The 27,837-nt window shown below is 34.3% G+C and overlaps 1 protein-coding gene across 3 annotated transcripts in view; it reads left to right on the forward strand.

Annotated features, from left to right (window-relative positions):
• The window catches only part of PSMD12 (proteasome 26S subunit, non-ATPase 12), a 32,597-nt gene extending 9,458 nt beyond the window's left edge, over positions 1-23,139 (forward strand). For 2 of the 3 annotated variants that reach the window (XM_021000901.2, XM_021000905.2), the window contains exons 2-11: positions 519-578; positions 667-795; positions 8,411-8,518; positions 14,163-14,267; positions 15,343-15,492; positions 15,597-15,731; positions 16,539-16,651; positions 17,211-17,385; positions 20,238-20,315; positions 22,249-23,139. In XM_021000901.2, coding sequence (XP_020856560.1) covers positions 519-578; positions 667-795; positions 8,411-8,518; positions 14,163-14,267; positions 15,343-15,492; positions 15,597-15,731; positions 16,539-16,651; positions 17,211-17,385; positions 20,238-20,315; positions 22,249-22,458 — 1,263 coding nt within the window. In that variant the 3' untranslated portion in view covers positions 22,459-23,139. The remainder of the gene's footprint in view (positions 1-518; positions 579-666; positions 796-8,410; positions 8,519-14,162; positions 14,268-15,342; positions 15,493-15,596; positions 15,732-16,538; positions 16,652-17,210; positions 17,386-20,237; positions 20,316-22,248) is intronic. The other variant, XM_021000902.2, reaches the window with a different exon arrangement.
• The last annotated feature ends 4,698 nt before the right edge of the window (positions 23,140-27,837 follow it).

The raw sequence follows: 27,837 nt of genomic DNA on the forward strand, positions 1-27,837 counted from the left end.
TATAATATTTTAGATACAGCCAATGTGCGGGTTTATTTTACTTTGTTTCAAGTGAAGATTTTTTGGCAGAGAGTAGAGGTGGCAATGGGAGAGGAATAGTGATAGTGATACATAAAAAAGGAAAAAAGAGCATCAATGAATCATTATAGAAATATATCAGGAATTTCTATGGGGACATAAGCAAGAGGGTAGTGTTGAAACTAACATGTTAATTTTGAAATATACATTTGAAAAACAAGGTGTATGCAACAGAAATTCAGTTTCACATGAAGTTCTCTTTCTCTTCTTTGTATACAGTGTTCATATTTGACAAGCCATAATGATGAAAAGGAAAGTTTTTAACCTGCAACACAAATTTAAAGCATCTATATCACAAATAAGTTTAATCTTGAAATATTAAGGAGAAAATGAGAATTTCTCCAGTGGGCCATTTAAAAATTATGAATAGAGATAACTACTCCTAGTCTGGCTAAAAACATTTTATACTTTTTTTTTGTTCTTGATTTTTGTTGCCTCAGGAAGGAAGACTTCAAGAAGTAATTGAAACACTTCTGTCTTTGGAAAAACAGACCCGTACTGTGAGTAGATTACATCAGAAATCACAATTTGTCATTGATTTTACTTAAAGTTTTTATATTCCCAAATAAATTGTTTCCATTTCTCCAGGCTTCTGATATGGTGTCTACATCTCGAATTTTGGTTGCAGTAGTAAAGATGTGCTATGAAGCTAAAGAATGGGATTTTCTTAATGAAAATATTATCCTTTTGTCAAAAAGGAGGAGCCAATTAAAACAGGTAATTTTGTGTTTCCATATGAAAAAAAACCCAGCATGTACAGAGAGGTTTGATCTCTGTACAGAGATCATTTGTCTTAACCTGTTTATAAGTATAATAGTTGCTTTAGTTACTATTCATGATTGTCTCCTTAATCAAGAAGTAATTTGTGAATACTCACTTCTCTGTTCAGAAATCTTCAGTAGCTCTCTTTGCTTGTTTGCTCTAATTTGACAAATCTCTAACTCCATTGATGTGAGTATTCCCTTCAGTAGTATATCTTGACATATTTACTCTTTTTCCTTGTCACTTTTATCCATGTTCTACCATTACATGGGTACCAATGGGGCACACGAATGGACTAGTCCACCTATCTTTCCTCATTCTGCTATGTGATCAGTGCAGCTCTTCTGGTAATACATCTTGTAAGACGCTGTCACTTGTACTTATTTGGATGCGTAGTTCTCTCTTGGTAATAATATTGCATTGAATCTCTGTGCACAACACACATCTTTCCATTGCCATTTGTATAACTCACAAATTTAATTTTTCAAAGATGGGTATCCATTGATTCACAGAAATATAGAATCACCAAAGGTATACTGATGCTAAAAAAGGTAGGTCATTGGTTTTCAGAAATAGTTTGAGTAATCAGAAATACCATACAAGTTCCTAAATGCAATTCAGCCCGCTTTCTCCTCTTTATTTCTAGACTCAGTTCATTGTCCATTCACATCTTCCTCTCCTCTCCAGTTTGGCCTTTGACATTAGCTGCGTGACTCAGGGCAAGTCACTTAACACCTATTTGTCTCAGTTTCTCATCTGTAAAATAGGGAAACATTGGAGAAGGAAATGGCAAACCACTCCAGTATCTTTGTCAAGAAAACCCCATGGACAGAATCCATGGAGTCAGACACCACTGAACAACTAGAATAACAGTCAGGGTATAGAGCCTAAATAAAAGGTGTTAATGCTGTGGGAATCAAGAAGACTTGGTTGTAGGCACAGGTTTGCCACTGGGTGGCTGTGTGATCTTGGGAAAATCCCTTCATCTCACCAGATCACTTATATAAAAATGAGAGAGATAGGCTTAGGTGATCTCTAGGGTCTTACACTCTGTGATTCCAAAATTAAGATACCTTGATATATTTCCAAGTCTAGAGTAGGCCCATTTATATTCCGAGTAGGGGTTGGACTTAGATGACCCCTAACATCCGTTCAGGCTCTGTAACCAATCATAATTGGTTTCTCAAAAGTGTTGGATCAATAATTATAAATAGTCAAGATGAGCATTTTATTTAGATGACTCAGTTGTATGGATTATTCATTAATGAGTAACAGCATGGTCTAGTGCATAGGTGTCAAAGTCATGGCACTAGGAGCCCAAGTGGCCTGAACCACGTTAATTGGGTAGAGTTTAACAAAATAAATAAAAATATAAAACCACATAGATAATGTTAATTTGTGGTTTTCTAAGTCACTATTTAGACTGAAGAGATCTTTTTAAAAATATTTTCTAATTATATGTTTAAAAAAATTTAACATTCAGTTTTTAAAATATTGAATTCAAAATTCTCTCCTCCCTCCTTGAGAAGGCAGGCAGTTTGATATTGATTATACATGTGAAGTCGTGCAAAAATATTTCCATGTGCAAAAGAAAACAGAAAGAAAATAAAACAAGAAAAACAAAGTTTAAAAAAGTATACTTCAGTCTGCATTCAGATTTCAGCAGTTCTGTCTCTGGAGATAGAAAGCAGTCTTTCATCATGGGTCTTTTAGAATTGTCTTGATCAGAGTACATCTTTTACAATTCATCGTTACAATATTGTGTTACTATGTACAATGTTCTCCTGGTTCTGCTCACTTCACTGTGCATCAGTTCATATAAGTCTTCCCAGGTTTTTTCTGAAACCATTCTGCTTGTCATTTCTTATAACACAGTAGTATTTTATTACAATCATATACCACAATTTGTTCAGCCATTCCCTAGTTGATGATCGTTCCTTAGATTCCAGGTTCTTTGCCACCACAAATAGAGCTGTTATAAATACTTTTGTACAAGTAGATTTTTTCCCTTTTCTTTGCTGTCTTTGGGATATAGACCTAGTAGTGGTATTACTGGGTCAAAGGCTATGCACAGTTTTATAGCTCTTTGAGTGTAGTTCCAAATTATGCTCCAGAATGGTTGGACCAATTCACAACTATACCAACAGTACACTAGTGTCCCAATTTTTCCACGTCCCTTCCAGCATTTGTCATTTTCCTTTTTTTTTCGTGTTAACCAATTTGATAGATGTACATCAGAGTTCTTTTAATTTGCATTTCTCTAATCAGTAGTGATTAAGAGCATTTTTTATGTGACTTGATAGCTTTGATTGCTTCTAAAAACTTCCTGTTCATCTCCTTTAACCATTTATCAGTTGGGGAATGGCTCTTTTTTTTAAAATAAATTTGGCTCAGCTCCCTGTGTATTTAAGAAATGAGGCCTTTTATCAGAGAAACTTGCTGTAAGAATTTTTTCTCTAGTTTCCTGTTTTCCTTCTAATTTTGGCTGCATTAATTTTGTTTTTGTGATAATTGGTTTTAATATTTGCCCTACAGAGACAACTAATTCAGAAATCCCTCCCACATTACTAACCTCATTTCTTGTCTATTAAGACATTTTTGTGATTGATTGTTGCCATATCCAGTACCTACCGATGACTTTATTCTTAAAATATTCATAATACATAGTAATGAGCCTGCTATGTTTACAAGCATTTGGCCTCTTATAGTCTTGAGCAGTATTAAACAATATATCTTTATCATCCTCCCCTATGCCTACCTTAGCATTAAATTTATCAGAAAAGTATATGTTGATTTAGTTGAGGGTTATATTGAGTTCTTCATGGAATTTCTAATTTTTCACCTTCTGCAGCTAATGTTGATACATGAGCTGCACTAATGATCTTCTTGGACTTTTTGTATCCTCCTGAACAAGATGACCAAGTGTCACACACTATACTTACTTTAAGACAAACAGTAAAATCCATTCTTCCGACTGTTTAATTGCTTCTCCATGGAAACCCTGTAAACTATTCTTCCATTTAGTCTTCTGTTGCATACCTAATCAAGTATAAACTCCAAAGCCTGATATTCAAGGCCTTCCCCAGTATGGTTCTAATTTACATTATCTCATACAGAATAATATGCAGCTTCATGCAAGATAGTCTGTCCAAACTGAATTACTCTTCATCTCTCATTCTCATCCAGCCTTCTTTTTTACAAGCCTTTTTTCATGCCATCCCCTGTGTCTAAACTGAATTGCCCACAGAATTTACATCTTCTGAAATCTTCCTGTAATCTATTTCTCATAGAACTTTGGTATTCTCTTTTGTAGTCATCATATCCTGATTTGTATAAACTATAATTTGTGTATACTTCTTGTCACTCCTATTAGATTGGCCAATAAGAATTTATTAATTACCTTCTATGTGCTAGGCACTGTGCTAAGTGCTGGGGATACAAAGGGATGTTCTCAAGGAGCTCACAGTCTAATGCGGAAGACATCATATGAACAGCTATCTCTAAATAAAACGTTTACAGGATAAATTGGAAGTAATCTCATAGGGAAGGCACTAGCATTAAGGAGGATTGGGCAGAGTTAGGGATTTTAGCTGACTTGAAGGCAGCCAGGAAGAAGAGATAAGGGGGGAGAGAATTGCAGGCATGGGGTAGAGCTAGTGAAAATGGGCAGAATTGGGAGATAGATTTTCTTGTTTAATGAAAACAGCAATGAGGCCAGTATCATTGTAGCACGCTCTGGGTGGGGGCGAATAAGGTATGAGAAGGCTGGAAAAGTGGCAAGGGTGGGAAAGAGAAGTTAGATTATGAAGGGCTTTGAACACCAGACAAAGGTGTTATGTTTGATCCTAGAAATGATAGGGAGCCACTGGAGTTTATGGAAATAGGGGTTGACGTGGGTAGACCTGTGCTTTAAGAAGATCGTTTTGACAATTGAATGGAAGATGGGCTAGAATGGTGAGAGACTTGAGGCAGGGAGACCAACCTGAAGACTTTTGCAATAGCCCACATATGAGGTGATGAGATGAACTGGGGTGGTGGCAGTGGGGCATGTATGAGAGAAATTATGAAGGTACAATCAACAGGTCTTGTCAACTATTTGAATGGGGGGGGGGAGTGAAGAGTAGAGGATAACACCTAGGTTGTGAGCTGGGTGACTGGGGTAGTGTTACTCTTGGCAGAAACAGGAAAATTAGAGTGGAGTGCTTAGGGGGAAAGATAATGAATTCCATTTTGAACATGTTGAGTTTAAGATATCTATAGGACTGTCTTGTTGCATCCTTGTATATCTGCCACCTAATCTCTAAGAGAGGCGTTATGGTGCAATCTAGAGAAAATTGAACTGGAAATTAAAAGACTTGGGTTTAAGCCCTGGTCTGCCTCTTCAAAAATAATGGACAACTCAGTTTATAGCTGTCTGAGCCTTAGTTTCCTCATATGTAAAATGGGATGAATAGAATTTGTTCTTCACATCTATCAATTGTGAGGAAAGCTATGTGTAAACTGTAAAGTGTTATTTAAATGTTACTTAAATTTTGAGCAAGCTTCTCTATAGTATATCCATTTTTATGTTTTTCATCTTGTGATTTTTTTGGCACATTTTATTAACAGCATATCCTTTCCAAAATTACCTCAATGTTTTCAAGCAATTAATATATCAGCATTAGGACTGAAAATAGAAGTTTAGGATTCATATAAATCTCTTGCTGTAGCCATTAGAGAATGAAAGTGAAATTTGTTTTCAAAAAGAATCTGACTTGTTTTCTGAGTGAATTTTAAAAAAAATTTAAATATATATTTTTTTAATTTGTTAAATATTTCCCGATTACATATAAAAAATCTTTAACATTCATTTTTTTAATTTTTGAGATGTAAATTATCTGCCTCCCTCTCACCCTTTGAGAAGGCGCTCAGTATGATATCAGTTATACACATGAAGTCATGCAAAACATATTTCCCTGTTGCAAAAGAAAACACAAAAAAAATCCAAGAAAAAATTTTTTAAAAAGTATGTTTCAGTCAGCCCTCTCAGTTCATCAGTTCTCTCTTCTGTAGGTAGATAGCATTTTTCATCATGGGGCCTTTGGAATTCTCTTGGATCATTGTTTGTCTCCAAGGAGCTAAGTCTTTCATGTAGATTATCTTTATAGTATTGCTATTACTGTGTACTGGGTTGAGAGAGTTTTTAAAATATCTGCTTAAAATGCACTTTTGTGACCCTAAATAAGTCACTTCATTTCTCAGTGCCCCTAGAAATTCTGTAACATTGTAAGTTGCAGAAGAGGTGCTGTTCTGCATTGATTGAGAGAGTTTCATCACCGGGAATTCCTTTTACCAATGATATTCAAGTTCTGGTAAAAATAAAATTCATTGTTAAGAATTCCTGTGATTTTGATTGAGATAGTCTTGTACATATGAATATGAAATAAGTTTAAATTTTCTTTTTGTGTTAGGACTCTGTGGTAGGCTCCTTAGTACTGTTGGGGTATCCAAATTAATTACCTATTGTATATTAAGTTTATCAATGTGAATTGAACCTTTTTCTTAATTCCCTTCAGCTAGTAGACCTGGTTCCATCATACAGAACTCTGGCTCGCATTAGAGTGGTGAAGCCCATGAAAGCAATAAAAAGTTACCTACTCAACACCTAGGGTTTTTATTGGTAAAAGTTTATTGGTAAAAGAACTTGAAGGACCTAGGCAGTTGTACCACCAAAAGATTAGACCCTTAATCTCTTGGAAATCTGGAACTAAGAGAGACCTTAATGATAATGTAATACGGTTCCTCTGTTTTTCAGAAGGAGAAATTGAGGTCCAGAGAAATTATTACGTGTAAAACCCTGGGCTAGACATTGGGAGACAATATAAACATTTAGAAGGAAACTATCAGTATGTTGCAGTAGAGGTAAAGCCCTTATGCAAATAAGTATGGTTTCACAGTTAGACACAGAGAGGAATTAGAAATTATCTAGTCCACATCCTTCATTTTTGAAAGAGGACACTGAGGCCAGAAAAGTGAAATGATATGCATACGGTCACATAGCTAGCTAGTGTTAGATCTGGTACTCAAACTTAGGTCTCCTGACTCATGATTCTTTGTAGTGCAAAGCAGTATGTGATGATGTTACAGAGTACAGCAGAAACTGTTTCAGGCTGTGATAATCAGAGAGGACCTCATCGAGGAAGAAACAGTTGAGTTAATACTGTAGCTAGTTAGTGGCATAGCACAAACTAAGGTCTCCTGTGTCCTAATCTAATATTCTTTCCGTTAAGCTGAACTGTATCACTTTATACCGTCCTAGCTATAGAATAAAATGATGAGGGATTTATAATGTCATTCAACTTCTTTTGTATTTGTGTATCAATGAAAATTATATTTTTTGCCTTGGCAAAGCTTAATATTAAAGGTTTATTGAAAGCTTTTTTTTTTATATTTCCAAAAGTAACGACTTTTAATTAATTATTACTATGCACCCAGGAGTATGAAACCCACTCAGACCATAACCTTCCTAATTACTTACCTGCAGTGTCCTTCACAGAAGCAGCAAATTTTTCTTCTCATTAGGATATTAATTTTTATGGGTTTTTAAAAATATGATTTCTCATTCTTGCATAAATTTTAGTTGATCAGATTATATTTTCCCATTAATCATTTACAATTTACAAGGGAATGTGGAATATGTCCCAGAATACTTTGCATTTATTGGAAGAGAATATATATATATATGAAAACTATAGTAAAATCTTAGAATGTGGATGGGTCCTTGGATCTTTTTTGGAATGGCTAAAAATGAACTCATTAAGTACTGGCATTTGAGAACTTTTTGATAAGCCTTTCTAAAGTGTACTCTGTGTGTTTCTGCTATCCTAAACAGAACCTAATCTTAAATTGAATATAATTTAATCTTCTCTTGATAACTTTATGTATCATTTTGTAAATGTTGTAATGGCATTAAGTATGATGTAGTGGAATGAGTCCTGGATATAAATTCAAAATACCTGGGGGTGAATTCTAGCTCTGCCATTTTAAGCAAATCATATTTCACTTATGTTGGTCTCAGTTTCATCTCGTGTTGGACTTAACCCATAAGTCCTCCTCTAGATCTAAAATCTTGGTTAGTCATTGTGATAATGCATTGAAAGGCTCTTTGGGCATATACAGTTTGCTCTTACACTCCTCTCTGCTCCCTCTTGAGACTATAGAAGTCTTCTGTCTCATCACTGACTCCCTTCATCCATAGTCTATGTGTGTTGTATAACCATGACATATTTTATAAATGTAAACGATCAGAGTGCTTCTTTCTTTCCTCACAGCAAACTGATCATTGAGAGTATTAGCTGTAACCTTTAGGTCCCTGTTTCTTCTCAGCTATGTTTTTTTTTTTGCTGAGTACTTGAGAGTTGCTACTTTGCTGTCTATGTATATATTTCTGGCTACATTCAGGTCTGGAACACTTTTGAAATGTTTCAGATTCTGATTTTTACTATATTACTTTAATCAGTAAAATAAACATCTTTCCTTTATTTTAATTTAATTTTAGTTACACAAGGTTTTTTTATGTCATTTTATATAGGCAGTTGCAAAAATGGTTCAACAGTGTTGCATTTATGTTGAGGAAATCACAGATCTTCCTATCAAACTTCGATTAATTGACACTCTTCGAATGGTGACAGAAGGAAAGGTAAACTAGTGGCATAAATTGATATGTGGCAAATATATGATGATTTCTAATGTCATATGTACAGTTGAGAGACTTTTTTATATACAAAGATTCTGGGTGTGATCCCATTTTTGTAGATAGGAATATTAAAATGAAGATTAATTAGTCATCTCTGCTGATTCACTTGGCTAATTGAGGATAAAAACTCAACCAAGTATTTTCCTGTTGGTATTCTTTTTTCTTGACTTTTGTACCTCTCCAAAAGGAACAGGTAGAAAATGGTGAATGTTGTTAGACAATTCCTTTCCAGCTTGATCTTGTGGGAATTATTTTTGTTATTAAGTAAGAACTTTTTGTGTCTTTGAATTTTAAATATTCCTTTGTTAGCTAGGGAGTCTGAACTTTTTTTGTGTCATGGACCCCTTTGGCAATGTGGAGAAGACTATGGACCTCTTCTCAGAAGGAAACCAATTATATTGAAATACAGAAATACGATTATCAAAATATTTAATTAAAACAAAATTCACAGAACCTAAGTTAAGAACCTGTGTTTTAAGCTGTCATTAAAAATTAATCTCCTGGGCTGTTTAGATTATTGAGACAGCTAGGTTGCACAGTGGATAGAGTGCAAGGCTTGGAGCCAGGAAGACGAGTCTTCCTGATATCAAATCTAGCCTCAGACAGCTGTGTGAAGTTGGGCAAGTCACTTACCCTGTTTGCCTCAGTTTTTTCATGTGTCAAATGAGCTAGAGAAGGAAATGGCAAACCACTCCAGTATCTTTGCCAAGAAAACCTCAAACAGGGTCCCAAAGAGTCAGGTATATATAAAAGAAATGATTCATTGATAATCAGCACAAGCCATGTTATGGTACAAATGACACAAAACTGGGAGGGATAGCTAACACACTTGATAGAAGTCAGTATCCTGAAAGATCTTGACAATCTATAGACTAAATAAAATTAGTCTAAAATAAAATTCGACAGGGATAAATGTGTTTGTGCACTTATGCCTCAAACATCCACTTCATAAATACAAGACAGGGAAAGTATTGTTAGACAACAATTTGCATGAAAATGACTTGGGGTTTTTAGGGGACTGCAAACTCCATGAGTCAACAATATGTAATGGTAGTTAAAACCAAAAAAGCCCTAATGCAATCTTGGGTTACTTTAAGAGAAGATTAGTTTTTATGAGGAAGGGGATGATAGTGCCTTTGTATTCTGACTTGATCAGACTTTATCTGGAGTACTGTAATTTGGAAAGAGCATTGATAAACTAGTGAGCATCTAGAAGAAGGCATACAAGATGGTGAATGACCTTAAGTTCATGTTATGTGAAGACTAATTAAAAGACACTGATAGTGTTTAATCTAGAGAAGATTCAAGAGGACAGCTACTATCAAGTACTTGATGAGCTGCCAAGTGGAAGAAGAATTAGATTTGTTTTGCATAACCCTAAAGGGCAAAACCAAGAGAAATGAGTGAAAATTGAAAGGGGAAAGTTTAACCCTAATGTCAGAAAAAGGTTCCTGACAATTAGAATTATCCTCAGGTAGCATTTGCTGCCTTCTAAAGTCCTAGAATGAAAACACCATTACATGTTTTCAATCAGAGATTACAAGACCACTTTTGGCATACATAGTTTGCCCTGTTTGTTGGTATTTTGTGGTGGAGGTATTTTCTCTGATGTGGGTTGGATTAGGTGGCTAACAAGGTACTTTCAAACTCTAATTCTTTAAAACATACTTGTAACCCCAATATCTAGAATCCTTAAAATTCAAATCTAATTTGCATTTAATATATTATAGCTTAGAAACAGCTTTATACCATCTATTAAAAACTACTAATGGGTCTAGGATATACATTGTAAATAAATATAACTAAAGGTTTAATTTTTTTCAACAAACCTTAAAATGCACTTGCAGTCTAAATTTATTTTTATTGTTCAGTCATTTCAGTCATGCCTGACTCTTCGTGATCCCATTTGGCGTTTTCTTGGAGGTACCTTAGAGTACATTAAACCCAACCCCCCAGCTCAAGTTACTCAAAGTTACACAGTTAGTTAGTGACTCTATCCCTCTCAGTTTTGTGTCATGTGTACCATTAAGTGGCTTGTGTTGATTCTCATTGGACCATTTCTTTTATAAATACCTGGTGTGAAAGTGAGCCTAGATTCTTGAAGGTTATACCAGTGGACCACAAGCTCTGGCAGATCTTCCAAGTTGGAAAGGCTTCAAGTAATGGAGAGGGAGGAGAACAACAAGCTGTAAGTGCCTATTGTGAGCCATTCACTGTGCTAAGTATTTTACAGATATAATCTCATTTGAAAGTACAGGCCCAGTGTAGAATGTATTATTTGAGGTCTGGCCTGGATAACTTTGGAAGTTCCTGGCCCAGTTTGCTACAAAGTGACAAATTTCTTAAAGAACAAATTCAGTAATGTAGTTGAGACACTTTGTAAACCTTAAAGCATTACATAAATGCCAGCTATTATATTATTATGAGGAATAGAGGAAGCATCAGAGATTTAGAACTGAAAGTAATCTAATAGGCCATCTAGTCCTGGGTTTCTTAAACTTTTTCCACTTGCGACTCCTTTTCACCCAAGTTTTGTTGGGTTTTTTTTTTTTGGCAATTGGGGTTAAGTGACTCGCCCAGGGTCACACAGCTAGTGTCAAGTGTTTGGTCTGAGGCTGGATTTGAACTCAGGTCCTCCTGACTTCAGGGCTGGTGCTCTATCCACTGTGCCACCTAGCTGCCCCTACCCAAGAAATTCTCATGGGTATATAGGTATATAAAATAGGTACACAAATCAAACATTTACTGATAATAAATCATAAATTTATTTTAAAGCAATTCTTTGGTATACATATAATTTTACCACTTATTAAAGATGAAAGTAAATTTACATACTAATGAGATGGATGCACTTGTTTATTTTTACGTAGAGAATTAAATCTTGGGAGAATATTTGATATTGCAGGACATAGAGCATCTTCAACAGTTTTCAGAGTTGATTGATATTTTGATTTTATAATCGTCATTGCTGAGAACTTCGTTTCACATAAGTACATAGTACAAAATGGCTGAAATATGGTTAGGGCCATTTCAGAAATTGTTGGAAATTCTGTCCTAATCCCAAGCCAAATTTCATTTAATGGTTTTGTATGTACAATAAAAATACTGCAATTCGTAACGTACAGTAGTCTTGAATCTGAGCCAAGGTGTTTCTGGCTGTGTTCGTTGTTGGCGTTGTGTGGTGTGATAGCATGTGTAGTACAAAGTGCACATATTGTGTGTTCAGAACCAAGGCTGCCATAAAGTTGTGCAGTGCAACATGGGCAAGTGCTGGATTCATTACACATTTGATTTTGAATTAATTTTTGGTCGTTGCGCATTCAGAAATCTTTTACTGTTGCCAAATTTTTCGCGACCCCCACATTCAGTTACTTGACTCCATATAGGGTCATGACCCACAGTTTAAGGAAGCGCTGATCTAGTCCCGCCAACAAATATATTGAGAGAATACCAGTACCCTCACTGGTGAGATCCTAGACCTTCAGAGTATCAAAAAAAATCTGTTTTCTATGCTCTTAATAATTTTGATCCAATTAATATTTGAAAAGGTGAAAAGATTAGGCCTCGAGGCCACAGGTTCCCCACCCCTGGGTTAGGCTTTTGGCCTAACAATCTGTATCAAAAAACTAAAAAGGTTAAAAAAATAATATTGTCTACACTATGGTGGCTGGGCCATTGAATTAGTACTTAAGAACAGACATCTAGGATAGATACCTTGAGAATCAGACAATGAGTTCTAACTAACAGAATTGAATAGTAGGAAGAGGAACTGGGGAAGGAGAGGAGGAACAAGCTTTTGTTAAGCTCCTACTATATGCCAGTCACTCTGCTAAGTGCCTTACAGAAATATCTCATTTGATCCTCACAACCAGTCTGGGAGGTAGGTGCTGTTTTTATCCCCATCTTATGGTTGAGGAAACTGAGATAGGTTAAATGACTTGTCCAGAGTCACACAGCTAATAAGTGTCTAAGACTGGATTTGAACTCGAGTGTGCTCTATCCACTGCCTAGATGGAGAGAGCAGTTTGGATTGCATTTAAAAAATTGTGTGGTGCAGTTTCATGATCCCATAATGCTCCCCAACACAAAAACTCATTTTTTTGTTTTTTATTTCTTATGTCTTTTATTTTTGAGCTGTCCTTCCTCATTGAACCCTTCCCTGAAACAAAGAAAAATCAGTTAAGCAAAACCAACACAGTATCATTTCATAGCATAAGTAAGCAGATAGAGAAGTATGTTTGTTCATCTGTTTCCGAGAACCAACTTCCATAATTGCAGTGAGTTCAGATTCCTATTAGTGTTTGCATTTACCTTATCATAGTCATTCTTTATGTAGTTCTAGTTCTGCCTATTTCTTTCAGCCTCCAGTTATATGTCTTCCCACATTTTCTTTGGATTCCTTATACTTGTTCTTCTAGTTCATATTCCATAGTTTGTTTGACTATTCACCACTCTGTGACCACCCATTGTGTTGTCTCTTTTTTTCTACAACAAATATGCCACTTTGAATATTTTGGTATATGTAAAGCCTTTTCTTTTGTATTTTTCTTATTTGGGATCTAAGCCTATTAGTGGGATCTCTAATTAAAAGCTACAACAGCCATGGGGCAGTTAGGTGGCACAGTGGATAGAGTACCACACTGGAGTAGATGATGCAGTGGATAGACCACTGCCTTAGAGTCAGGAGGACCTGAGTTTATATCTGCCCTCAGATACTTACTAGCTATGTGACCCTGGGCAGGTCACTTAGCCCTAATTGCCTCTTAAAAAAAAAGCTATAACAGCTGAGTGATTTTTTTTTCAAAATTTCAAATTAAAACGTATCTTTATAACACATTTACAACTATACTGCATCATTGCAGTATAATTGTAAAACTTGGAATACTATACTCTCTAATGAGTTAAAAATGGTAGTGTTCCAGAGGGTAACGGAGAGGCATACAGTGGGCTCCAGTAGGATAAAATATATTCCTGGTGGTGGCTAACATGCAAAGAGTGACATAAGGGATATCATTGAGGAAATATAGGTTTAGAACAGATGATGTGCTAATAATAATTTCATGAGAGCAAGAAATAACATGAACATTCCAAGTACTATACCAGGTACAGGAAGGTGTCCTGTACATCAGGGAGCTCCTGTAGGAGAACATAGACAAAAATCTTATGAGATAAGAAGGCATGCATCAGTCTCTTCCAATGAAAGGAAAGCCAACATTGTTAAGATTCTGTGAAGATCCATTCAAGCTGGTATTGAAGCAAGAAGTGAGACATAATTGAAAACACAACCAAAATTTTTATATTTAATGAACTTTTATTGCAGATTGTGTTTTGGGAGACCCAAAACAATTATATGGCTTTAATAATAAAAGTGTAAGACTTTTGAAAGTATTCATCAAGGTGCATTCTCTTTAAAGCATTTTTTAATAGTTACTTTATAAGAAGGGATATATCTAATAAGATGATTCTATCATCAAGTTGAACTTTATTATGCTCATTTTGGATAATGGGCTAATTTAGGCATTTTGAAGTTTTAGCTCGTTTTTGTGGGAAATAATTTTTTTTAAGCAAATGTTCCTTGTATTTCTAGATTTATGTGGAAATTGAACGTGCTCGATTGACTAAAACACTAGCAACAATCAAAGAACAAAGTGGCGAAGTCAAAGAGGCAGCATCCATTTTGCAAGAGCTGCAGGTAATGAGTTGTCATGGAGTGCACAAATCTTCATCTGCAGAAATCAGTATTTTCTTAATAGAGGTAGCCCATTTTAAAGTGCTAGCCTCTTTTCTCAGCTACCAAGAATAAGATTGATTTGCAACAAGGTGTGAGATTTAATCAAGTAGCAGTAAAGTGTGCAATTATACTTCAACCAAATTCTAGCTGCCAAGCGTGTTTTGAAGAGAGACTTCAAATGTAACAAATTAGCTTTAGTTCTGTAATTCTTGAACATTTAATTCTACATAAGTGGAATAGATGATTGAAGTGACAGAGGTAATGTGCTATTTCTTTGTCTGGAATCTATGTTTTAAATTTAACTTATATTGTAATAAGTCTTAGCTTGGTGTTTTAGCTATAGTCTAAAATTGATTGAAGTCAGTATGTGGCATGAGGCCTCAAAATGGAAAGGAATCTTAATCCAGCAGTAGGTACTTTTCCTATCTACTTGGTTACTGTGTGGTTCTGATAAATTATACATTCATCAGCACAGTGCTTTTAAGGTCCTTGATGGACCATATCTCTTTTATCTTGGTATCTCCATACATGCATACATTTAGAATTAAATTAAATAATTGTTGAACAAAAAAACAGACACACAGGGAAGCCAGATGTCCACATTAGAAGTTGTTTTAAGCATGGATGATTTAGATAATTCTGAAAATTTCATTAATGTAAGTTATGTTGCTTGAATAAGGCTTTTAAAATGCTGGGCGCCCTGTGAACTGTATTGATTCATTTGTCTGAGCAACTATTTTTATTCAGATATAAAGGTCGCAAAAGCCAAATGTACTAATTATATAAAGATATCTTTGTGTTCATGTTTTAGAGTATAAATAGCTATAGCTAACCATGGATAATTTAATTTTATACAGTACCCAACACGATTTCTTATATTTGAGGAACTTTTTCTAAATATTTTGTGAGGACGATTATTTTTTATCTGTTCCTTCTTAATTTAACTGTATCTTTTAAAAATATCACTACATAATTATCTTTTAAAAACGTTACCAAGTAGTTACAGATTTATCTGGAGAATTACTTCCTCTCCCAGGTGGAAACCTATGGGTCCATGGAAAAGAAAGAAAGAGTGGAATTTATCTTGGAGCAAATGAGGCTTTGCCTAGCTGTGAAGGATTACATTCGTACTCAGATTATCAGCAAAAAAATTAACACCAAATTCTTTCAGGAAGAAAATACAGAAGTAAGTTATTTTCCTCTCCCCTTATTTACATTCTTAACTTTAAAATGTCTTCAACAGAACAGCCCATGAAATCTTATTCATTAGGTTTGTTTGGTTTTTTCCAGAAGTTAAAGTTGAAATACTATAATTTAATGATTCAACTGGATCAACATGAAGGTTCCTATTTGTCCATCTGTAAGCACTACAGAGCTATATATGATACCCCTTGTATCCAAGCTGAAAGTGAAAAGTGGCAGCAGGTAAGAATATTATGTGAAATTGTATTGCTACATGTTGGAAAATAAATTTTAGAGTCTTTAGCTTATTTAGAAGGCATTTTAACCTTGCATTGCTTTTTCAGCAATTATCTGGTAGTGATTTACATCTACTTCTGGTAGTTTCTGATCCAGACTAACATGTCTAATGGCCAGTCTACATCATGGACTATATTTAAGAAATAAAATTTTATTATTCAATATGTATAGTGACTCAGTTGCTAGCATAACTTCAATCATATTGTAATTGGCAGCATCCACTTATATATAATTAATTCTTTAAAGTTGCCTTTTAAAAATGCTTTTAAATTGGATTTGTCCTCTACAATATTGTTTACACAGTTAATTTTTTTTTGGGGGGGGGTGAGGCAACTGGGATTAAGTGACTTGGCCAGAGTCACACAGCTAGTATGTATTATGTATTTGAGGCTAGATTCACAGTTAATTTTTTTAAAGAAATTTTTCCTCACAGTTCTAAAGTAAACCAGTCAAGTCCTATGATAAATTCAGTAGATAGATCACAAAATCTATTGTAGCCAGCTACTATTTGAAAAAGAACAAGCTAAATAATACCGTCTTGAAGCTAAGTATTAAATTTCAGGGGGGGAAAAAAACTGCATAAGGACTAAAGAGTTATAATCTCTAAATACCATTCCAGAATTTCAGTTCCTACTTAGTCATGTGGTCATTTGACTTTGTATATAATGTGCAATTGTGCATATTTAGTATGTAACCCATGGCCATAGTTTAACTTGTATATAACTTGTGGACTCAATCATTTATTTTTTCTAGGCTCTGAAGAGTGTAGTTCTTTATGTTATTCTGTCCCCTTTTGACAATGAACAATCAGATTTGGTTCATCGAATAAGCAGTGACAAAAAGTTAGAAGAAATTCCCAAGTATAAGTAAGTACATTTTGTGACAGTATACTGTGCCTTAACACAGCCTGTTTAGTGGAACACTATTTTGGTATGTTTTTGTTTTTGTTTTTGAAATGATGGCTTTGGAGGGGGAGGGGGAAGCAATCAGGGTTAAGTGACTTGCCCAGGGTGACATAGCTAGTAAGAAAGCTCTTTAGGAACTTTTATTTCACTAGTTAAAATTTTGCAGTTAAGATTTTTGAAGAGTTTGTGATATGCTGAAATACACACTTCTAAAGATCTATAATAATAGATTTTTTTTCTGTAAACTTAAAACTTGACTTTAATATCTGTTGCATTTATAGTAATAGTTTATCCAAGAAAACAAATGAACAAAAGCGTTATGGCCAACTGTATAAGGAAAAATTATTCATAAAAGCATTGGAAGAATACTAATAGATCAGGGAAAATAAGTAACAATTTGTATTTTCTTATTAATAAAAACCAAATAAGTAGAATGCTCTCGATTATTTCTTAGTTTGTTATACTATTAAAACTAGTATTTTTGTGGTTTAAAATAATAAACATTTTAAATTATCAACAGGGATCTTTTAAAGCTTTTTACTACTATGGAATTGATGCGTTGGACCACACTAGTTGAGGATTATGGAAAGGAATTAAGAGAAGGTTCTCTTGAGAGTCCAGCAACAGATGTTTTTGGTTATACTGAGGAAGGTGAAAAAAGATGGAAAGACTTGAAGAACAGGGTTGTGGAACATGTAAGTACATGGCAATTTTTTCAGCATATCTAATAGATTTGGTGACTTGTAATTCTTACCCGATGAATGGTAATTTTTTTGGTGTGGTCTTATAGAAAATGAGTCATTAGCTCATCCTCTGTTCTCTCTTAATAAATTTTAGCTAAAATATTTAGCATTTTCAGTTGATAAGTTTTTAGTGGATGACAGTGCCTTCAGTTCTGTTACAATTTTAGGAGCCTCATCTTGTGTGATACTAATGTATTAAAGTTTATTGTATGTTCAAGTCATCTGTCTTTGTTCCTGAGATCATACTTATATTAATCTCAGCTGTTTTATATTTCTTCTATTTTTGGCTCTTCAAAACCTAAAACTGTTTTAGTAACTTTTGGAAAGGAATTCTTTCAGAATCTCAAAATCTACATAATTCAAAATAGAGGTATATTCCTTAAGAATGGATATTTAAAGAGATAGATACACATATAGGTACATATAACTATGTATGTCCATAGATACAGATTTCAGGTGCAAGTCATGGACTCCCTTTTTCATAGCCACTTAGAACCATAATATACATTAGCCAAAAACTTTGATATCCTTTATGCTAATCCAAATTGAATTATTTCATCAGGCTCATTTTTGCATATGTCTTGCCTCTATTTCATATTTTCCATCTTGAATGTTTTGTATCACATTTATTTAGACCTGTGTCATTTTGGTTTAGGTACATATTTTATGCCCCTTATAGGATATTAAGGTCCTAGAGAGCCAGGAACTGTATATAATTTTTTTCATTTTTTTGTGTCTTCAGCACATAGAATCGAATAGTATCATGTACATAGTACAATTTAATAAATGTTTTGGAAACTTATCTCTTGGACCCTAAAGATAGTCATGGGGAAGTGATTATATGACCCTTCAAAAAAAAATTGTGTGATGTGAAACAGGCAAATGAAATGGGAAAGGAAATTTTAATTGTCAAGTTATCTTAAAATAATAGTAAAGAGGCACAATGGTGTGAATATTAACTGGAACAAAAACATTCACTTAATACATTTTATAAAATTTTTTACAGCTTTAAAAAAACTTTAAAATATGCAGTGTTTCATCCTTTTTTTGTAGCACATCCTTGATTTTTCCATGAAACCACACTTTTATCACTCTGTATATTAAGCATACCTTAGAACAGTCCAGTTTCCCAGTTATAGCCTATGGGTTTTAAGTCAGGTGAGTTCTCACACCAGTGAAGCATATTCATCTCTGTCTCTTGGATAAATTTTAATTTTTTAAGATATGTGGTGTGGTGCAAGGTCATGTTGAAATATCTGTATCTTTTTGGAAATTTATGTAATTATGGAAGAATTCTGCTTTTCAGCATATTTGTCAGTTTATTATTCCTTAAATGGTGACAGCTTCCTGTCACACTGGGAGTCAGAAATGCCCAAAATATTTTTTGGGGTGGATGTTTTATAATCCAATGAAGATGCCTAGATCTTATAGGCGTACCTCTATTACTTCTAACAGTGGTTTTAAGTATTTATAGCCATGAATGAGAAAGCAAATTTCATCAGTGAACATTTTTTTCTCCATTCTTAATTAGTTCAGTCTTTGTGTTGTTCTTGCCCATAATAAGCAGTTTTTGTTCATAGCGGTGATTAGGTAGTGTATTAGTCTTCTGGATAGTCTTCCAACTTCAAGAAGTTTATACTGCATTATAAAGGAATCAATAATAACCCCTCCAGCTGCCTGGCTCCCCTGAAAGTCTTTACTTGTTTTCTAACGATTAATTAGGCTGTTTTGATCAGCAGTTTGTTGGTTCTTGGCATTATTTTATGCTTTTGGCCACACTTTCCTCTGTGATTTGGTGTGATTGTTCTAATTTATTGTAGGTTTGAATAGTTCCTTTTAAATTCTTGACTTCCTCATACCAACAACGCAGTGTTTCTAATAATCATTCAAATGTGCTCTTTAAAAGCTACAACTTTGCACATCCGTTCTTAAAAATCAAAGAATTAAAAACATAATAAAAAAGTAATGAAATACCTGTGTAACTAATTACAAGTAGAGATACCAGCTCAATCCAATTTTATCTGGTCCAGGTCAGGCATTACGAGTCACCTTAGTGTCAATACAAACACATGTGTATGATCTTTGCTGTTATAAAATAAAATAAATCATATCAAAATTCTTGTTTCAAGTAGTGTGCATACCACTGTAGTTTTGGGTTTTTCAAGGAGACAGGTTTGTTCAATTCATATCAATTTTTGGATATCAATACTTGTTTTTTTAATTGTCATTTTAGGGACCATAATTCATCTTCAGATTCCTGATATTCATAAAAAAGATTTATTTTTTTCTACTATAAAGTCTTTCATTAACAGTTCTGATTATTTCTGACTTTCAGGAATGGGAAGATAACGTTTTTACTGTATATATCTTAGCATAATGTCTGATATATATTTAGGCACTTAGGCTTTTTGCTTGATAGATATTAAATTGACAAGGAGTTGTAGCGGAAGTTATTTAAGTACAATGACTTGTAAATAAGACTTTGATATTTTGGTTTCTACAGTTAAAATTTTATTAGTTGGTTTTGTGCTAGACTTAGAGCTTTTCCCCCCTAGACCATGTCATAGTCATTTTAATTTATTTAATCTAATTTAAAATAAAGCTTAAAGTAACATTATTACTGTTGAATTTTCCAAAATAATGATTTTAAGTGGTTTAAGATAATATAAGATCTAAAGTTTCCCTATGCTTAAGCTGATTTTTAACCATTATACTAAAGGTATTGATTAAAGGCTTGATTCATTTTTATCCATTGTAATCCTAAGAACTGATTTCCTTTCTACTCTCTCCTACCCTGGTCTCAGAATATTAGGATAATGGCCAAGTATTATACCAGGATAACAATGAAGCGGATGGCTCAACTTCTGGATCTTTCTGTTGATGTGAGTACCCACTATTCCCGTTTAGGCCATTCTTTTATACTGAGAATCAGAGGATCACAGATTTATTGGCAAGATATCTTAGAAGTTATATATACCAATCCCTTCATTTTACAGATGAGGAAATTGAGGACTAGAGACCTTAAATGATTTGTGGAAGGACATACCAGGTAGTTAGTGGCAGAGCCAGGATTAAACCCAGGTCCTCTGACTTCAAGTGTTCTTTCTATTATATCATACTTACTAAATAACATTCAATGTAATTTGAATTTTAAATGAAAACTTGACCTTTTACACATTAAGTTTGAGTTAAGGAAAATTTTCTGAGATGACTTGTAGTCAAAGATTAACCTAAATGTTGAAATGTTTTGTGGGTATTGTTTATAGTATTTAAAATTGCCATTTAGGCATAGTGTGCTTCAATGTATTGAGTGATTTGAAAGTTAAGTTGGTTCAGAAATTTGAGTTTATATGTATCATGTAACTATAGTAGGTAAATGATATGAGTAATATAACAAATTCATTGTACTTCAATTAAGTTCTTATTAACTGAAGTTGAAATAAAGGCAGAAATAGTTAAAAAATTTTATTAGTGATTTAGATCAGTGCTGTCAAAGTCAAATAGAGATGAAGGCCACTAAACTCTACAAGGGTCCCATTTGGGCTGCATATTGATTGACAAAAACAGCATATTAACATTACCTGTTTTTTGTTATACTTTTATTTATTTTGTTAAATGTTTTCCAATTACTTTTTTAATATCATTTGGGCTTCACTCAGGAGTGTTTTGGACCTCATATTTGAGCCACATATTTTGATACTCTGATTTAGGCTAATACAATAAATTGTACAAGTATAGACTGAAAAGCCTAGGTTACTAGTAGTTTTGTCAAAACAACCCAGGAGTTTTAGTTGACAATGAGTGAACATCAATGGATAATTAAGTGGCTATTTAAAAAGTTAAATTTCTGACAATCTAATTCTACTGTATTCTCACCAAACCCACTCCCCCAAGGGGTTCCGAAAAATGTTTATCACTTCCATCAATAAATACTTTGGAGGAGTGTCTTCCTTTTCAGAAAGCTAATTTGATTATAGGTTACATTAAAAGAAAATCAAGAGCAGTTAAGAGTAATGATAGTATGTATGAGTCAGGCCATATATGGAGTAGTATCTATCCAGTTCAGGGTATCACATATTAAGAGGAATTTTGACAATCATCAAAAAAAAAGTATCCAGAAAAGGCAACCAGTATGGTGAAGCAACTGGAAACTGTCTTAAGAACAACTGAAGGAACCAAGGACTTTTTCTGCTTGTGCAGAGGAGAATGGACTTAGGGAGAAACATAACTATTGTCAAATATTTGAAAAACTCTCATGTGGGAAGCACGATCTCACTTTTTCTACCTTATTCCAGAGGGCAATACTAGAACTACTGAAGGGTAGATGTAAAGAGGAATTTTTCAGCTTGGTAGAAGGAAGAAGTTTGTTGTTGTTATTTTTAAAGAATTTGGGCTATCAAGCAGTGAAGTGAGTTGCTTCGTGAAATAATAATTACCTGAAGTGTATAAGCGAATAATAGTGGCCATCTTTCAGGGAGAGGGAAGGTTACTTGTATTTGGTTGGAATTTCATCTACATTTAAAATACTGACTTAGGGGGCAGCTAGGTGGCGCAGTGGATGGACTACCGGCGCTGGAGTCAGGAGGACCTGAGTTCAGATCAGGCCTCAGACACACAACACTAGCTGTGTGACCCTGGGCAAGTCACTTAACCCCATTGCCTAGCCAAAAAAATAAAATATCAGCATTTGCTTATTAGTGATGATGAATTCCAACTCTATACTTCAAAGTTATCTGGGTCAATTTATGAATTGTTTTTGTTGAGTTTTGTTTATTTACATGCATATAATAATCAAGTTTGCTTTTTTCTTTGCAGGAATCAGAAGCATTTCTTTCAAACTTAGTAGTCAATAAGACCATCTTTGCTAAAGTAGACAGGTTGGCAGGAATTATCAACTTCCAGAGACCGAAGGACCCAAATAACTTACTAAATGACTGGTCTCAGAAACTGAACTCACTGATGTCTCTAGTTAACAAAACCACACATCTCATAGCAAAAGAGGAGATGATACATAATCTACAATGAGGGACTCAATACCCTAAAGCTTTTAAGAAAGCATTACAATTGGAGGGCATAAAGACTATTATTACAGTGTACCTGTTGGGTTTTTTCCCTCTTATTCCCCACTTCCTAGTCTGAAATTTAAAACATTAGTAAAAATATGTGAGACATTATTTGAACATCATTTCCTTGATTTCTAATTGTTTAACTTTGCTTTTTGCATTTGGTGCAAGAATATAATACAACTGTATTGTTTAATCAAAATTGTGTTGTAACTCCTCAAAAATCTTTTTCTATTGTTAAAGATCCTTTTAGCAGTTTATCATTTGTTTTCATCCAGCTAACAACCATAATAAAAAATAGTATATGCATTTTTTTAACTTTCCATGGTTTCTTCTGTTTTGGAAAATTAATTGTGATAATGATTTGGCAAGTGTTTTTATAAAGTAAAATGTATCATCTGGCAAACTCATTAGGTTGAATTAAAATGCAATACAGATAATGTTTTTAAAGTGGCTTACACAAATGTAAGATTTATAGTTGTGCTGGGCTCCTTAATTAAGCCTGTGTTCAACAATTATGTTAAAGACCTCCTTGACTGTATCCCTACACACCAACTAGATTTACCATTCAGTCAATTGGACTATTATTGTCTTGACCAGTTGTTTGAAATGAATAAATCATATGATGGTATTGGCATGTTCACACAGCTTGAGTCGTGTTAAATCTTACCTTACTGAATTACTTTTAATGTTAACAGATTATTTTTGGTTTGTTGGTCTTGGATATTTTTCCTTTTAGGGGTTCAAATTAGGCCCTAATTTTTTTTTAATTTCCCAAGAGACTAGTTGATTTTTCTAGAAATAATTTGTATTCATTTTCCATTTAAAGGTTTTTAGATAATTCTGGACTACATAATTTTAAGATTGCAATCACATTAATGCTCTAAGTCAGTGTGAACATAATGAAGTACTGTATTTTATTGAAAATTGTATGCGTTTGTCACAGTTGTAACATCTGTTATCGCTAAAAATTCACACAAGATGGCAAGCTCCAAAACAGCAAGAATTCACACTGGCACTAAAAATAAAGTCAGTATTAATCATCTTGTAGATGTGTTAAGTGAAAAGGATAGAAAGTACAACATCTTTTGGCCTTGGGCATTTTGTACTTGCAGTTGAAGCAGATAGACTCCCTTTTTGCATCCTCCATTCTTCTGATAAAGGGACTGCCCATGGAATTTGCCAAACTTGGTCCGTGTATGGGCAAATGCTGCTGTAAATTTTTCTTCGTTGTACTATTCCCTTACAATCTAACATTGTTCATTCTCAAACTGATGCTTTTTTACACATCTTAATTTTTTGCTCTTCACTATATTCCTAGTGCCCACATCCCATATTATTTATAAGTGCTTAACCACTATTATTTTTTCCTTACTAAGCAATAATCAGTTAAGATCATGAATGTATTTGTCAACTACTCTACTCTTTACTGTATATTAAGGAGATATTTAGCATATGTCAGGACAATTAAATGTTTTAAAATTTCCAAGAGAAAATTAAATCTTTCTTAGATGTTAGGCCTTGTCTTTTATCACTAATGTTTACAGATAGGGGAAAAAAAGCTTCTTTTTAAAATATGGACATAATACTTCATCTATTAGCTCTTCAGTTAATTCATTGTAAATAATTGGTATACAACTCACCAGTCTTTTTACCTAACTTTTACTTTTTCAAGATTTTAAACTTCAACAAATGCTTGCTTCTCTAATAATAATCATTGCTTTCTCTATACCTGCTATCAGATAATTTATTTTAAAGTTATCCTTATCTACCCTATATGTTCCAAATGGTAAATTTAAAAGTTCATGTTTTAAGTACTTTGAGATCATTGAAGAAACCAGTGTGTGAAGAGGAAAAAATCTGGTGGGTTTAAAAAGTTAAAATTATCGCTAATTGACATAAAGCAACATAGCTTTCATATTTAGAATTCCATTTTATTCCAGATAGCTTTTGTGTTTTATACTCTATTCAATATTTTTGCTCATAAGAAAATTTTTTTTGCAACTTTCTTTTAAGACTCAGCTTTTTTTTTCCCCCAGGTGATTTCATTTGTTTTTGTGATGGATAAAGTCATCTTGAGTCTTCTGGACAGGAACACCATTCCCCCTCTTTCACCCCCTCTGCCAAATTCTAACAATTAAACCAGATGAGTCTCAGTATGTGAATATATTCTTTATATCTCAGTACTTCAGAAGACCTATGCTGACTCCTCACAGTGATACATGTCACAACTCAGTTCCTTGAGTTGCTTAATAAGATTAATCGCTTGGTGGCCAGTCTTCTGGTCATGGAACTCTCCAAACTTAGTAAGGATTGCCTTAGTTTGACAAGCTAAAGCCACTTGAAGAGGCTTTTCATCCCTGTGTGTATAGGCATATGTGTGTGTGTGTGTGTGTATACACATATATGCCTACACACACACACACACACACACACACACATATACACACACACACACACACAATGCTAGCAGTACTATTTTTTAAAGAGATTTCTTGGAATATATCTAGGCTCTTTTTTGGTCATGGTATTGAGGTAATACAATGATTCTTAAGTTTTTTCTCCTTTTATCTGTTTTCTAGGTCTCTTGTTTTTATTATGAGGTACCCTATATTTCTAATTTTTTTTTCAGTCTTTTGACTTTGTCAATATTTCTTGTCTCATGGAGTCAGCTTCTATTTGGTTCATTCTAATTTTCAGGGTGTTTGCTACTTGGGCAAGTTTTTGTACTTGTGCCAAATTATAATTCCCTTTTCAATTTTCTCTTTCATAGTTCTCATTTTTTCCTAATATTTTCCTCTACCACTCTTATTTATTTAAAAAACAAAAACAAAAACATTTTTAACTCTCCCCTCTCCTAGGAAATCTAAGTGAGCTTGTGCCCAAGCTGTGTTTTCCTTTGAGGCCTTGCTTGTGGATATTTTGGAGTCATTGGCTTCTGAGTTGTGTCTTTAATATCCCTGTCCCCATAATGGCATTTTATGGTGGTGTTTTTTTGTTGGTTCTTTCTTCCAACTTTGGGCTTGATGTTAGGCGCTGCATACTTCTGGAGGGAAAGTCTGACCTGATCCTATTGCTGTTTGGGGTATTATTTCAGGATTTCAGGCACTATGTAGGCTGGGGACCTACAAGTTTTCAGTGCTCCCAAAATGGTCTGGTTCAGGACAAAGTCTTACCACTGCCTCCCTGGTCTGAGTTCTGTAAGTTTCTGACCTGAATTTGGGTCTAAGCAATAGTAGACTGCTACTAGACTCAACCCGTATCAGCCAGCTGGGCAGCACTGCTGGTTAAGAATGACAAAACTGCAGGCTCCCCTTGAGCCTGAGATTTTTGTCCTGGTTATTCTTTTGTAGGCTTCAGAACGGGCTAGTGGCTGTGAGTGAAACCACGTTCTTGTCCTGGAGTCCAAGCCACACCATACTTGCTCACAACTTAATTTGTTCCTCCATACACCTCGTAGAATCTGCGACCTGTCCTCACCCAACCCTAACCACAGCTTCCTTCCGTAGTCCACCCTGGATTTCTGTGACCCTTTCTATACACTTATCAGTGGATTTATGTTTGGCCTTATCTCTTTGAAATTGATTAAGTTAATATTTATTTAAGAAAATGTGATTGGGGGCAGCTAGGTGGCACAGTGGATAGAGCACCAGCCCTGAAGTTAGGAGGAACTGAGTTCAAATCTGGCCTCAGACCAGACACTTACTAGCTGTGTGACCCTGGGCAAGTCACTTAACCCCAATTGCCTAAAACAAAGTAAAAGAAAATATGATTGACTCAACCCCTCCATCATTTTTCAGTGCCCTTGTATTAGTCTCCTTGTGTTTGTTCCAGAAAGAACCAAAGCATCATAGTATTTTAGAGTTTTTCAGAGCTTTGGTGATATCTCATAATCAGGTGGATAGATTTCAGGAGGCCCATGAACTTGGATGAGAAAAAAAGTACTTTATTTTCACTAACTTTAGCTGAAATTTATAGCATTTCCTTTAATTATGAATATAGATTAAAAAAAAACATAGCAGTTAGCAGTACCTGTGACTTTGTCAATAGAAATCACAAATTTTCATATCACTTTGCAGCTGTCTAAAAATAACATTTATACCCATCACTATTTTGAAATTACTATAGCTGTTAGACCCACTGCTAAATCATGGTTGTCCTGTGTACAGACTATTTCAGAATAATTGGTTTCCTTTTTGAATCTTACATATTTTAGTCTATATATTTAAAAATATTTTGAGAAGGGGGCTTCACCAGACTCCCAAAAAGGTTCATGATACACAAAAAGGTAAAAAACCCAGTTTTAGTCCAACACCACCTCCAGCCCCAGGAAGTGAGAAAACTAAGGCCCAGAGAAATCAGGTGATTCACCTAAGGTCATATAACTACTTACTGGTCAAGCCAGGACAGGAACCTACCCAGGTCTACTGATTCTTTGTTTCTTGTTCTTTCTACTCAGAAGATAGTGGACCTTATAGTATGTCCTTCCAAGTAAGAATTTCTCTTCTCTTTGTCATCTGATTGTGTCTTTGAAATATTTGAAATTGTGCAGTGAAGAAAACTAGATAAAAAGTTTAACTAGTTAGCAACTGTATGTACAGACTAGCTTCTGTGAACGTTGGGTGTTGCAGAGATAAGAAAATTGATCTTCACTTTTGGTATGTGCAGTGATTGCTGATGCTTCACCTGACTTTTTTATTTTAGGTTTTTTTTTTTTCCATCTTGTATGCTAATGAGTTTTTAAAAGCTACCCTTCAAGACTCAGTAATTCTTTTGGGCTTTAGAAATGTTTGTTGTTTTATTCAAGTTTATTCATTTGCTTTTAAAAGAATATAGTTTAAAATATTTTGTCACCAATTTTTGATGATCTTTTTAAATTTGTACAAGGCATAATGTTGCTTTTGGTAAGAAATATTTTAAGACACCAAAAATATTTCAAAATATTGAATGAAGCTAATGTTTTGGTTGCTATAATGTTGTGCACTTTAAAAATCCACAAAGTTTAAAATTCCATTTTTGCTTATTGTCCATCCAAGTTGAGTTATTGTTGTAGAATCACTTATTTCTGGGACTTGTTCCCATGTGTTGTAGCTTTAAAATCAGAGGGAATTTTTGCAGTCATCTAATCTCAGTTACCTCATTTTACAAATGAGGAAACTAAGGCCTAACCAAGCTAAGTAATTTGCCTAAGGTCACAGGATAAGTGACAAATATAGGATTTATTTGTCCTTTGATTTCAAAACCAGCCCTCTTTCTACTTCATCCTTCTTTATCTTTTGGAATGCATTTGACATACCTCGAATTTAAACTGAATAGATTGTACTACAAATGTTAATTGAAA

Source organism: Phascolarctos cinereus, unplaced genomic scaffold (genome assembly GCF_003287225.1).
Source record: "Phascolarctos cinereus isolate Bilbo 61053 unplaced genomic scaffold, phaCin_HiC Scaffold_5;HRSCAF=322, whole genome shotgun sequence".
Classification (NCBI taxonomy): domain Eukaryota; kingdom Metazoa; phylum Chordata; class Mammalia; order Diprotodontia; family Phascolarctidae; genus Phascolarctos; species Phascolarctos cinereus.